The sequence below is a fragment of the Mustela nigripes genome, chromosome 17, assembly GCF_022355385.1.
Source record: "Mustela nigripes isolate SB6536 chromosome 17, MUSNIG.SB6536, whole genome shotgun sequence".
NCBI lineage: Eukaryota > Metazoa > Chordata > Mammalia > Carnivora > Mustelidae > Mustela > Mustela nigripes.
Window position 1 is genome coordinate 33334127 of NC_081573.1, and position 14557 is coordinate 33348683.

Genomic DNA, 14557 nt, shown 5'->3' on the forward strand with positions numbered 1-14557 from the left:
AAGGTGGAAAGGAGAGGTAGAGGAGCTGGAGGCTGGGAGACCAGGGCTCTTTTCTGTGTCCTAAACTGTACACATCCCTGCGGGCCTTCAGTCTGTTCTCCACCCTGATGATCTGGATGACCTGAGGTGACCCTACCCCCTCTCTGGGCCTCCGTTTCCCCATCTGTCCCTCTGAAATCGGGCTGGATCATTCTTCCAGCAAATGTTGACTGACTGGATCGAGCCCCTACTGTTTTGCCAGGCTCCATGCTGGGCTCAGGGATACGTGGGCGAATGAGGTCCCCCTAGGAGCTGGGGCTTCAAGGGGGAAAAGTTGCGGGTGTGGGGGGGTCCTTCATGATGTGGGAGAAATACTTCTTCCAGACCAAAGGAGAGCTTGTCAGACCCAGACTCCAGGGTCCTGAATCCCTCCCGGCTCACTGGCTGCCAGTGAGAAGGCTCTCTGAATGCTGTCAGGCTTGGTCCAGACTCCACCCCCCCCCCCCCCCCCCCCCCCCCACAGGCCCGAGCCCGGAGCCTGAGCTGGCTCGGTTCCTTGGCAACATCCTGAGGAATCCAGCGCTGCACACTGGCTCCCTTCCTTTCCCCTCCCACCCGCCTGCCTGCTGGAGGCGGAGGCAGAGGCAGCAAGCCCCATTATAAAAAGCCATTATAAAAAGCGACAGAGCTCAGGCAGCGAGGGGACAGCACTTAGCTCAGACACCAGCCCCGGCCCTGCCTGGACCCCCGCGCGGACCTCCACCCGCCCTGAACCATGGCTCCTCCGTCCCTCTCGTGGCTACTCCGCCTGGCTGCCCTCTGCCATCTGACCATGCTGCTGGCCGGTGAGTGGGGAGGACTCCTGCATGAGCTAGGTCGAGGAGCCTCCGGCCCCACTCCTGCCCTCTGGCCCGATACCGGGGAGGGGGCCCCCAGACCCAACCTGGGTAAGGTCCACAGTAGGTCCTTCCGAAGAGTGTGGTGGAGGGGGCTGGGCTCTTCCCTGACCCCAGATTCGGGACTGCCCCTCCCGCTAGAAAGATTTCCAATCTCCAGGGACTGCCCCCTGGCCCAGTGAGCAAGGCGGCTACTGCTTGGCAGCTCAAAGGGGTGGTGTGGGTGGCACAAGGGTGCCAGGCACAAAGGGGGTGTTGGGGGGTGGGGGACCGCGAAGGCTGAGGAGGTTCCTGCGGGGCGCTGGGTGGGAGGCCCTGGCTGACAGTGGGCTGGGTCTCCCTTCCCAGGGTTAATGTGTAACCTGAAACCCTGACTCCAGTCAGGGTTTTCTCCTGCCCTGATTTCCAATAGGGGACCTAGGACCAGTAGAGATCAAGGTCACTGCAGATCATGGAGTGGGCTTCTTGCTGTTGCTCTGGTCTGTAGTCCCAGTCTCTCTGCCTGTACCTTGACATGCTGCTGTCCTCCTCCTCCAACCACAGCTCAGAAAATGCTTTACCTCCCGATACTGGCTCTCCAGAGCCCAGAACCTGTAGGGCAGGGTGCGTTCATCCCACTGACATGATTAAAATGGAGGCCCAGGGAGGTCTAGAAACCTGCCTGAGGACGCAGAGACAGCAAGGAGGGCAGGAGGGAGCCTGGCTGCGTGCTCTCCACCTCTGTGGGCCACATGGCCTCTGAGAACTCTTTTTGAGCCAGACCGTCTCGCACGTTGAGGCTCAGAGAGGCTAGGAGCCTGCCTCGGGGCACACAGCAAGTCTGGGAGGATGAAAATTGTCTCAAGCTTCCAGGACCCCCCCATGGAACACACTGCCTTTTGAGTCCCTCTATGGGGTGAAAAAACAAGCAGGTCGGGGGTGGGGGTGGGTTGCAGAAGGGGCCGAGGGCTCCTGGGTCTGAACCCTGAAGCCAGAGATGTTTGGAGATAGCACTAAAAGACAGGGAGTCAGATGGAGGTTGCTTTGCCATAGCCGTGACCCTGAGTGAGGTCTTGCCTTCTTTGGTCCCAGGTGCTGCACATTTAAATATAGTCATTGCTGCTGATGCAGTGGGGCTCCTGTGAAGGCATTTTGGAAGTAGGAGAAGGATTACTTACAGGAAACTGGCGGTGGGTGCAGGGGAAAAGGTTTCTAGGATAAGATGAAGAGGGGATGTTGGGGGGGCAGGGGGACCCTGGACACTCTGTGTGTTAGCCTGAGGCTTTAGGATATCAGGTTTGTGCCCTAATCTTGGTCACCAACTTCGCTGGAAGATACACTATCCCAGCCTCTCTGAGCTTCAGTTTTTGCCTTCTCCTGCTGGCACTTGGCCAGGCTCACCTTGGCTCACACTGTCCTTTGTGGCTCTGAGAGACCCCCTTGGGAGCCCCTGCAGGAGGGGGCGGTCCCCAGCAAGGCCCTGGGGTGGTGGTGTGGGGGTGGGGGGTGGGTGGAGGAAGCGGGGGTTCTAGCTGGTGCAGGGCGGCTGCGTCAGTCCCCAAATGAGGGTTTGCGGGGCTGTGTGAGGCGGGAGGCTCCTCTGCTTTATATAACCAGCCTGCAGAGACAAGTCAGAGCAGAGAATTTTCTCCCAGAGCACTGACGCATTCACTCCTACTCAAGCCCCAGCAAGAAAGAGGGGAAAAAAAAAAAATCCGTTTTAAGCTACTGTAGTCTGCCCCCTGATCAGCCGTGGAGGCGGATGGGGAAAGCAGGGAAGGCGAACTTCAGGAGCGTCAGATCCAGGCCCCCGTAGAATTTAAATAAAAATTCCTCTGTTCCTTCCTTGGTTATCATTTTACGTGTCACAAAGCACTTCCTTGTGCATTTTGTTCATTCATTGAACAAATAGTGGACATCAGCTACGTGCCTGGCACTGTTGGAGGGGCTGATGCGTAAAGATCTCAGACCTCAGAGTGTGGAGAACCAACTGGGGGAAGACAAGACAATACAGAAAATAAATTAGTAAATGATTTGGTCTTTTAGAAAAACAGGCAGTGGGGTGCTTGGGTGGCTCAGTCGGTTGGGTGACTGCCTTTGGCTCAGGTCATGATCCCGGGGTCCTGGGATGAGTCCTGCGTTAGGCTCCTTGCTCAGCGGGGAGCCTGCTTCTTCCTCTCCCTGCTGCTCCCCCTGTTTGGGCTCTCTCTCATTCTCTCTCTGACAAAGAAATAAAATATTAAGGAAAAAAAAAAAAGAAAGAACAGAAAAACAGGCTGTGATTTAAAAACAAAATGTATGGAGAGAGAAGGTTGTAGGGGAGGTGTTGAGATTTTAAGTAAGGGTCAGGGAAGGCCCTTGGAGAAAGGGACATTGAGGGAGGCGAGAGAAGAGCCTTGTGACTCTTGAAGGCAGTGGTCTTCAGTGGGTGATTTGGCCTCTCAGGGGCATTTGGCAAATTTCTGGAGATATTTTTATTATTACAGATGTCCCATCAGTTTTGGTGGGGGGATGCTTAGAAATCTAGTGGGTAGAGCCAGGGATTCTGCTAAACAGCCATCATACAGTGCACAAGACAAAGTTCCCAGGACAAAGAATGATTTGGTCCAAAATGTCAATGGTGTTGCTGTCGTGTGAACCCTACTTAAAGGGTCCAGATATTTAAAAATCTTTATTCTCACAACCCGCCTGTGAAACAGATATTATCATGTCCATTTTACAGGTAAGGGAGCTGAGGCTCAGAGAATCTGAGTGACTTGTCCAGGACACACACCTGAGCAATGGCTCAAGCCCTCTCTCTGTCACCTTGCTGAGAGACCCAGAACATTTTAGTCTTCTCCTGCCTGTAAGCCTCTTACCAGCCCTTGAGGTCCAGCCTAAAGGATTTTTCTACCAAGAAGCCTCCCCTGATTATTGGCAGTGGGAAGTGGTCTCTCCCTTGTGCAAATCTCGGCACATTTGGGGGTCTATTTTGAAACATGGTGTTTTTACCTGGTATTTAAGGCTGTTTAGAACACTGGGATGCCTAGAGGCTGGGAGGAAAACAAAATCTGCCATGAAGCAGCTGTGTGGCCTTGGGCAAGTCATTTAATCTCTCTGATTTTCAGCTTCTGCATCAGTTAAATTGAGGTAGCAATACTCCCTTTGCAGGGACGCTGGGAATTAATGAGAGCAGTTGTGCCTGTGCTAAGTATACAGTCCAGGACACAGTAGATACTCAATAAGATAAGCTCTGGTACTTTGGTACTCTGGTACAAAGTACTCTGGTACTCTGGGTCTGTCTTGGCTGCCCTTCAGGCTGAGAGCTTCTGAGGGCAGAGACAGACCTCTATCTCATTATGCCTCATAGCACCCAGCACAGGCAAGAGGGAACATCAGCATTTATTGGTTGACAGACTAAACACTGCAAGCTGATGGTGTTTATTGGGATTGAAGTATTCTCTCTAAGCTCAGCACCAATGGGAGAAAGATCTCAGGGTCAAGGACAAGAGAGCCTGGGTCTTTGTAGATACTCAAAGATAATTCAGACAAGTGTTGGCCGAATTAGGAAAGGGATGGATGGATGGATGGATGGTTGGATGGACCGATGGATGGATAGATGGACGGACCAATGGATGGATGGATGGATGTGGATGGATGCGTAGATGGAGAGGTAGGTGAAGGGGTAAGTAGAATGAGACATTATTTCACTCAATGACTACTTGCTTAGTATCCGCTTTGTGCTGGGAAGCACTGTGATACCAAGACTGACAAGGGCCCTGCCTTCCTGAAATTCATGTGACAGTAAATGGCTGGCTAGAGGCATTATTTCCAATTATGGAAAAGAAACTTCAGAAAAGAAAAACCCCCTCAGGTTAGTTACATAGCTCTTCCCCATGCAAAACCAAGAATAGAGACTGGCCAAGGGTATGCAGGCACCATAGCAGAGGGTGGGACTTTGGGGACAGGCTGCCTTTGTGGGTCTTTAAAGCCCTGCATGTGAGCAGTGGCCTTCCCCACCCTGGGACATAGAGTTGAGAGCACAGACTGACCATGCCTAACCACCCCTCCTGTCCACTGGCAGCCTCCCCCTGGCTCCAGGTAGCCTAAAACTCTTGGAGACCAATCCAGGGGCGGCTTCCTGGCTCTATTCAGTAGGGCCAATGGGAGGGCGCAGCTGAGTCTTTCCAAAGTCCGTCCGGGGGTGGGGAGAAGGCAGGTGAAAGGCAGCAAGGTAACTTTCATATACTGGTTCCTCAGAGAGAAAAGGCAGCCGGTGACTCAGGCACCAAGCACCAGAGTGCTTCTGCCTACCATGGGAACTTCTAGAGCTGCCCCTTGATGGCCCAGATCTCAGAGATCCCTGCAGGTCCCGATCCACCCTTCCGTAGTCAGAGTGGGCTGAGGCTAAGAGGAAGCGATGGCAGAGGAGATGGCACATTCTAGAAGGTGTGTGTGTGTGTGCGTGCGTGTGTGTGTGTGTGTGTGTGTGTCTGTGATGCAAGCACCTGTATTCAGGAAGGCAGAGCATGTTTGCACATCCACATCCATGTAAATGCTTGTGCACAAGCAGTAAGGATCAGCTGGGGCCTCCCCAGCCCTGCCTGGCTGGAGAAGATCATTTAGTTCTCTGGACTCCACTGCCCTGGAAGTCCTGGCCTCTAGAATTTGCAAAACCCTCTGAGGTCTTGCTTCTGCTGCCAAAACCTTGACCCAGAGCTGAAACTCAAGCTCTTCCTTATTTTTTACATACCCCTTTTGAGCTGACACCAAGTCAAATAAATTTTGCTGGACATTTTAGGGGAGGGAGGAAGGAGGAAAAGCAATGCAAACAACTTCAGATGTTTATATGAAATATTTGGGTTCTTGGGGCACCTGGGTGGTTCAGCCTCCGACTCTTGATCTCAGATCCTGATCTCAGGGCCGTGAGACTGAGCCCCTCGTCAGGCTCAGCAGGGCATCTGCTTGAGATTTTTCTGCCTCTCCCCCTACTTGTTCTCTCTCTCTCTCACATAAATAAATAAATATTTTTAAAAGTCTGGGTTCTCAACTGTCTGTTGAGTCACCCCCCCCTCATCCTGTTCTGGGCTTTCTGTCTGGCTCCGGGCCATCCTCAGGCCCCTAGCCATCCTCCTCTGCCCCCCACCCCTTGTACAAGCCCCATCTCCACCCCTCCTCCTGACCTCTGTCCCCCCAGCTTGCCCAGGGAAATCCACAAATATCATCAGCCTGACAGGGAGGAAGGGGCTGTGTATGTGGTGGGCGGAGGGTTGGGGGGCGTGAGAGTTGAGAAGGTGACGTATTGGGGTAAAGGGAGGGTTGGGGGTGCATAGAGCCATGGGCCCAGAAGGGACCAGAGCCCAGCCTGGTAGGAGAGCCCGTTCCCTCACTTGCTGGCTGTGTGACCTCGGGCAGATCCCTGTCACTCTCAGGCTTGTCTTCCTTTCTGTACAACTGAGCAACCAGGACAACATAATTTTAAAAATTAAACCCTCACTACTAACCAGGCAGTAGAAGCTTCCTAAATAAGAATCCATTTTCGTTCATTTTTATAACATCCCTATGAGGTAGATACTCTCATGTACAGGTGAGGAAACTGAGGCATAAAGAGTTGTGGGGGGGGTTGTTTTTTTGTTTTTGGAGGGGATTGCTGAGGAGGGGGGCAGGGGAGCTGAGGTCAAGGGCCTTGAAGACCCAGGCTGTGCAAGGCAGCGGCCGTGGCTTGGATGGTGTGGCTGGCACGAGCTGGCCTGGGACTGGAAAGTCAGATGCCCCTGGACAGTCCGGCTGACTGGGGGCCTCTGTGGGCTCAGGACAGCACCATGGTGTGAAGAAATGCAGCGTCACCTGCAACAAGATGACCTCGGAGATCCCCGTGGCCTTACTAGACCACTACCAGCGAAATCAAGAATCCTGCGGCAAGCCTGCCATCATGTAGGTACTGGCCTCTGGGCCTCTGCCAATCCCCGTCCACATCCTTCTTCCTCATCTGGGCTCCTGCCAAGGGCCTCAGCAAATTGCTCCTCTTGCTCCTGGCCTCCTGGCCCTTCACTGACCTTAATATCTGTCCCCCAGGGTAAAGGTTGGGAGCAGCTTCCTGAAAGGCCTGGGGCCTGGGGCAGCTACTGAGGGGGTGTGTTTCAGGTGACTGTGGAACCTGCTGGATTTCTTGGGGACGTCAAGCACCGTCAAGCACGGTGGCCTTGGAGCAGAGCGCAGGCTCCAGACTCCACCCCATGTGGTGCAAATCCTGGCTTCATCCCTTACAGGGGGCAGGGGTGGCTCTGTGGATGTTATCTACCCTCTGGGCCTTAGTTTCCTTATCTGTGAAATAGGTAGTTGGGAGGATGACAGGGGATAATGCAAATAAGCAGCTTGGCAGGGTGCCTGGGAGCTGTTGCAATAGGAAACGCAGAGATTATTATCCACACTTGACAGTGGAGGAAACAGGATCCGCGTGAGACTTTGGGCTAGTCTACAGACTGGCCTTTAGGCCTGTCATCTCATCAGGAAGTGGCCGGCAGGTTCTTGAAGTACAGGGCTCAGGAAAGAAGTTGTGTGCTTCATTCTACCCACGGTGCAGCTGCTAAGAGGGTTCAGGGGCTAGTGCCCTGACCTCTCCCCTCGCCCGTTGAGGCTTGCTTCCCCCAGACTCCCCCACGTATTTGCTTCTGTTTTCTAGGTAAAGAGGAAGTGGGAAGCCCCAGGGAGGGGGCCATCGCCCTGGGCTACACCTTGCCTCTGGGGCCCTGAAGGGTTATGCTTGCTTCCTGCCCTTCTCTGGCTTCCCCAGCGAACCAGAGCCATGCACCTTCACATGACCTCTCTGAGCCTCGGTTTTCTCATCTGTAAAATGGGGATGGTCATGGTAGCCACTTCTCCTGGGTGGGAGGTTTAAACAGGCAAAATGCCTAACACAGCGGTGTGGAGCACAAGCTCCCGTCAGCTCTGAGCTGTGCTCCTGGCACAGAGCCAGCCACACACAGCTTCGGAGGAAGCTGGAGATTTGAATGGCATTTGGGGTCCCAGCGGGACCCCCATAGATGTGGCCGGAGCTCACTCAGTGTGCTTTTGGCCTGATGATACACACTAAGAGGTAGAGGTCCAGCGGGCAGCCTGTAACTGAGGGAGTGGGAAAGAGGACATTTGAGTCTGTTCCTTCCAGAGAAAGGAGCCCCCCACCCCCAGCTCACCAGTCACACACCTGCCAGCAGGGAGCACCAGTGGACAGCTTTCCCAATCAGAAGATACAGGCCAGAGCCCCCTGCCTTATGGTGAAGACATTATTATTAACATTATTATCATTTTTGGCTGTTACTCTGAGCCAGGTGCTTTACAGATTTTTTTTTTTTTTTTTACAATAACACTGAAGTGGGGTGACCAGCTTGCCCCAGTTTTCTGGGACTTTCACAAGACATCCTATATCGTGAGGACCCACCCCCCACCCCGCTCAGTCCCAGCTCTTCCGGGGAGGCTGGTCACCCTACAGGAGGTAGGTCTGCGATCTTGATTTCTCAGGTGAGGACACCCAAGTTCGAGGAGGCAAGCAGCCGAAGCTAATCAGCTCACAGCTTACAGCTCCTGAGTGGTGGGAGCGGGTTTCCAGCTGGGTCTGTTCTCTGGCAGAGCGTTATATATGGTGCTTCTACTCCACGTGGCATCTGGGCATCACTGGGTCCCTGTTTTCCTTCCTTGTAGCCTGAGGACGAAAAAGAACAGAATCTTCTGTGCCGATCCAGAGGCGGAATGGGTTCGGAGGGCCATAACACATCTAGATCGCCAGACTTCTGTTCCGACTCGAGATGGCGGCAGGTTCGCGATGCAGATCGGTGGGGGTGAGACCAGGACCACCACGGCCACCGTGGGAATGGACAGTCCTGCAGTCACAGAGCCCAAAGTCACCCAGGAAAACAGTGGCCAGGAGACACAGAGCGCCTCGGGGACTTCCCCAGAGCTGCCAGCGGGAGTGGCTGATTCCTGGGGGACCAGGTTCCCCTCCACTCCCAAGGCTCCAGACGGAGGAGCGCCAGCTGGCTCCCAGAAAACTGAGTTTTTCAACGCTGCTGCCCTCACCACCGCAACATCCTGGCAGAGTTCTGCTGCCTACAAGCCCGGGTCAGGCCTCTGGACTGAGGGAAAGGCTTCTGAGGCCCTCCCCACCCAGACCTCCCCCACCCAGGCCTCCCCCACCCCGGCCCCCTCCACCCAGGCCCCCTCCACCCAGACCCCCTCCACCCAGGCCCCCCCCACCCAGGCCCCCTCCACCCAGACCCTCCCTACCCAGGCTCCCCCTGCCCACATCCCCACCATTTCACACAGAGCCTCAGAGGACAGTGTTGGCCCTGAAAGCCAACCTGTGTGGATCACGGGAAACGATCCCACGCCAGAGAACCCTCTAGAGCCTGAGGAGATGGGTCCTATTTCAGCTCACACAGATGATTTTGGGGGGCCTGAAGGCACTCCCCGTTTCTCCACCGTCCCCGTCTCCTCTCAAGGGGTTCCCAGCAGGGAGCCAGTAGCCTCCGGTAGCTGGACCCCCAAGGCAGAGGAGCCCATCCATGCCACCATGGACCCCCAGAGGCTGGGTGTTCTCATCACTCCTGTCCCCGACTCGCAGGCAGCTACCCGGAGGCAGGCGGTAGGGCTGCTGGCCTTCCTCGGCCTCCTCTTCTGCCTGGGGGTGGCCATGTTTGCCTACCAGAGCCTCCAGGGCTGCCCCCGCAAGCTGGCAGGGGACATGGTGGAGGGGCTTCGCTATGTCCCCCGGAGCTGTGGCAGCAATTCCTATGTCCTGGTGCCGGTGTGAGCTGCTCAGCTGCCTGCCTCCAGTTGTTCGACTCAGACAGCTGCCTGGGGTCCCCCGTCCTCACACCCACTGGTCCCCAAGGGCCTGACCTGAGCTGGGATGATTGGAGCAAGGAGGCAGGATCTTCCACACGCAATGGCTCCCGGCTCCCGGACATAGCCTAGGAGGCCCCTCTTGACCACTGTTGACCCCCTGGGGACAGAAGTGGTGGCCTGTGCAACTCACCCTAATGTCCCTAAGTCAGGAAACTTCTGCTGCTGGCTGGTGAGAGGTTCCCTTTGACACCGTCCCAGACCCGATGAGCAATTATTTATTGGAAAACGCCCAGCCCCTCTGGTACGTCCCCAGGTGGCCCACGGTCACCCCATCTCACAAATGAGCCTCAGGCCAGGCCCCCTCTGCCCACTCCCTCAGACCTCCTCATGTCTCTTGGTCCCGCTGCAGTCGCCAGTCACCCCGGCAACCTGCGGTGCTATCTCCCCCCAGTCCCCTGTACAGAGCCCACACCCAGCCGGGGACCTGTCTTTTCTTGCATGAGCCTAGTGTGGTGTTCCCTCTGACGGCTCCTGGGAAGACTCTGCCCTCCGTTAGGCATTGTGGGAAGGGGACATGAAGTGACCTGGTGGCTTGGGTGGGTTTTCTTCTCCCCAACCGATGCCATGCGTTGGCGGAACCTCGGCTGTGCGTCTGAAGGCTGGGGTACTCGTGCCCGGTTTGCCACCAACCCAGCAAAGCATTCGTACCTCTGCTTTCCCGTCTGCACAAGGAAAGAGACTTGGCAAATGTGTGACAGTAACCTGTACCCTGACGGTCCTCACTCACTGCTCCAGACCCGGTTTCCCACACCCGGGTTGTAGTCTCACAAAAGAACACCTTAGCCTGTCTTCACCCATTGGGGAGCCTGGCACATTGGTGGGCCCTGTGCCTTGCCGGGGTGGGGGGGGCGCCGAGGGGTGTGCACGGAAGGGATCTGAAAGCGCAGGTCCTGCTCTGTGGGGAGGAGTCAGTTCCGTGGACCCCCCTGAGTGGGGACTGGGGTGGGGGGTGCTTGAGGGGCAGGTCCATGCCCAGCTTGGAGAGCAGCCCTCCCAGCATCCACCAGGCTCGCAGGGACCTGAGGATAGCCCAAGTGACATGGGACAGGCTGAGGAGGAGGGAGGACCCTCGAGGCTCCAGGAAGGCTGAGGTGCTCAAGGGGAAAGGCCCCCGGGGGGTGGGGAGGCAGCAGGAAGCAGCCCCATGCCCGGGTCCCCTGTTTGCTGTTTCTTTCCTGTGACCTGGCTTCCCCTTCCCCGTCTCTTGCTCTCTGAAAACACTGCTGTCCCCATTCCAGGATCTTCCCTCACCTTCCTGCCCACCACAGGCAGGGCCAGGAATTTCCAGGACATTTTTCCACAAGATCAGAATGCACCACTGAAACCTGAGGTTTCATGTTTACCTCTGAAAGACACGCCATCCACGGGGGAGGGAAGTTGTGGGCACAGAATCAGGGTTCCCTTTTTGGCTGCTGGCCTCACCCCTCAGGGTCCCTGGGGGCAGCACCCCACCTTTCTCCGTGGTCCCCGTGGGTGACCCTTGCCCTCCTCCACACAGGGAGCCTCCCACAGCCCAGGGTGGGTGACACTCCACAGAGAGATGCTTAGAGGAAGCAGACACAGCTCTGGTCCACAGAGCGGGGCAGCCACGTGGGTCCTCCCTGCCCTCCTGCACCCCCTACTGGGCATGACCTGGGACGTCGGGGCCTGGCTCTAGTGTGGGGCACTTCCGACAGCTCAGAAGGCTGGCAGCAGGTCTGAATGCACTTTTTTGGGCTCCTTGAGGTTGGTGGGAGAGCCTTCAAGGCGTGGGGCCCCCATGACGGGGTTCCCCTACTTTTTGTGAGAAAGTAGCTGGGAGCAGCTAGTCCCCCTTCCACGGATTTGATTAGTTCCCCCAAGCAGGACATGGGCATGGACAATTTGGGGGGGAACTTCAGAAGGTGTTGGTTGATCCTTTTGCTTTTCCAACCCTATCACCAATGTCTGTGCCATTTTGTATTTTACTAATAAAATGGAAAAGTCTTGTGAATCAAATAACGTAGCTTTTTCTGAGGCAGGCTCAGCAACGGGAGCCTCAGGGGTATTGGAACAAGGAGGGGCCAAGAATCTCTGGGTGCAGTCTGCCTGGGGCCAAGTGTGGGAACTTCTACAGTCATCAGGAGAAGCAGCACTGGGGATGGGGTGAGGAGGTTTGAGCCCCTGGCCTGGCTCTGTTCAGCCCAGCTGTATGACACTGAGCAGGGCCTTTCTCTCTCTGAGCTGTGTAAAATCAGATGTGAGGTTTCTCCTAGTGGCTTCCACCCCTTACAGGAATCAGAATCTCATATGAAGCCACCCCTGCCCTTCCCCATACCTTCTAAAGCACCATCTGAGGGGCCTTGGTATCACCATTAGCGATCTGATGACCCATGGGAGCAAACTGGGCCACATTGTCCTCTTTGCTGCCTTGACTCACTGTTGGTCCAGATAAAGATCGAAAAGGGATTATTTCTCAAGGGGCTTGGGTGTTCATAGATATGACCTAAACACCCAAACACTAACCTCCTGGTGGTCCCCAAGTCCTCCAGTGTCCCAGGGTGGCATTAAGAGCTGCTATGTACAGTTGTGCAGGTTGGGAACTGCAACAGGGGGCACAGGCAAGTCCAGGCTCTTATTACAGTATTTCGTGGATCCAAAGGTGTGCGTTTTTTCCACATTGGGATATCTTTGGGATTGGGATTTGTCTAACAATCAAAGGCTTGTCATAATTTAATCGACAGGGCGGGCCGCAAGCAGCAGCTGCCTCTGGAGATGGGGCCAGGCAGGGGTGAAACCGCCGTCCTCTAGCATCCCCTCCACCCCTTCATGCTCCTGGAGCCGATGGCCATGTGAGGTGCCATTTATGATCACCCTTCTCTTGTTTGTCTTGGAGCAAGGATATTTTTGTCTCAGTCTGAGTCTCCACAAAAAGTAGGGCAAGGGAAAACAGATCATGATGGGCACATGACTTTGCTTCTACTCTGCTGGCTTCCTCCTTCATTTTACTACCTGCCAAACCCCATAGATATGTGGGTTTGAGGTTCCTGTGAGAGTCTGCCCCTGAGTAAGCTGTAAATTCTAGTATTTTCCTTAGCAGCAAGCCACAGCTCTCCTCATGCCCCCTCCAACCCATTTCCTCCTGCTTTTGGCCATTTCCACCCTCAACAAGGAGCTCAGAGATGAGGTCACAGGCCTCCAGCTTCTCCCCAATCCCCCTGGAACACCACCAGAGGTTTTACAGTGAACTTATGTGTCTCTCCTCTGTTGATTTTTTTTTTAATTTAAGATTTTTGTTTTTATTTATTTATTGGTCAGAGAGAGAGAGAGGGAGAACACAAGCAGGCAGAGCAGCAGGCAGAAGCAGAGAGAGAAGCAGGCTCCCTGCTGAGCAAGGAGCCCGATGTGGGGCTCAATCCCAGGATTCTGGGATCATGACCTGAGCCGAAGGCAGAGGCTTTAACCCACTGAGCCACCCAGGTGCCCCTCTCCTCTGTTGATTTTTTTTTATCGCATCCTTAAGGTTTGTATTCCTCATGCTCTACAAGAGGATGGAAAGTGGGAGAAACCTGTATGTGGGCTCAGGTCAGGGCAGTTCCCCAGGGATCCTGGAGCGATCCATGTTCTCTTGCTTACAGGGAGCCACGCTCCAGTCCAGGTGATGCTTATTCACATAGAATTTGCTGAAGACTCAGAAATATTCAACTGGGCTGTTGGGTCTCTGATCTACCATCAGCCATCAGCACCATCGGCGGATAATAATAGTCAAGGCTTATTTAACGTTTACCCCGTGCCTGGTAGTGCGCTAAGTTCTTTGCCTAGGATGTCCCCATCTTAGCGGTGAAGAAAGTAAGGCTCTCAAAGCTCATGTGATTTGCCCAGGGTCACAGAGCAGAGATGGCAGACAGGATGTGACCTGGAGTCTTTCTCCAACACTTGGATTTTTTTTTAAGACTTTACTTATTTATTTGACAGAGAAAGATGAAACACAAGCAAGGGGAGGGAGAGAGGGAGAAGCAGGCTTCCCACTGAGCAGGGAACCCCAGGCTCCATCCCAGGACCCCGAGATCATGACCTGAGCCAAAAATCAAGAGTCAGACACCTAACAACTGACGACTGAGCCCCCGCATCCGCCGCACCCTGCAGCACTTGAATCTTAGCCGCTGTGGCTGAAGTTATGAGCCACAGATTTTTTTTAAAATATTTTATTTATCTATTTGACAGAGAGAGAGATCACAAGTAGGCAGAGAGGCAGGCAGAGAGAGGAGGGAAGCAGGCTCACTGCCGAGCAGAGAGCCCAAAGTGGGGCTCGGGGCTCCATCCCAGGATCCTGAGATTATGACCTGAGCAGAAGGCAGAGGCTTAACCCACTAAGCCACCCAGACACCCCAAGCCACAGATTCTTAAAAGTATAGATGCCCGATCCCACTTCAGAGCTACTGTACCCAGACTCCAGGGGTGGGACGGCTGAGGTCTGCACCTTGAGGCTGCTGCCCCTGCCCCCACCCCCTTTCCTCTCCAGCCTACCCCCCTTTGCCTGGGACTGTCCTCCAAATTAGGGATTTGGCATGTAGCACACATCCCCCACCCCTGCCACCCCTGCACCAGGCCCACCCACTCCATCCCCCACAAGGCTTGCAGGGTCCTGTGGGCAGTAGCTACCTACAGACTCCTCACCCTCTGCCCTTTCTTTACCACAAGTCCCCTTCCCTCCCCTGTGCCCTCTGTACATTCCCCGAATGGGTGAGGCCAGGCAGAAAAACAAAGAAATGAATGGCCGGGAATTTCCAGGGTGAGGCTGAATAATGGGGCCTGGTAACTGCTCGTGTGTGTGTGTGTGTGTGTGTGTGTGTGTGTGTGTGTGT

At 54.9% G+C, this 14557-nt stretch overlaps 1 protein-coding gene across 1 annotated transcript; it reads left to right on the forward strand.

Annotated features, from left to right (window-relative positions):
• The first annotated feature begins 558 nt into the window (after positions 1–558).
• CX3CL1 (C-X3-C motif chemokine ligand 1) lies at positions 559–11708 on the forward strand. Its single transcript, XM_059382072.1, has 3 exons — positions 559–824; positions 6647–6767; positions 8532–11708. Exons 1-3 carry the CDS (start codon positions 755–757, stop codon positions 9637–9639), a joined length of 1299 nt encoding a protein of 432 aa, XP_059238055.1. The 5' UTR covers positions 559–754; the 3' UTR covers positions 9640–11708.
• Positions 11709–14557: the final 2849 nt, after the last annotated feature.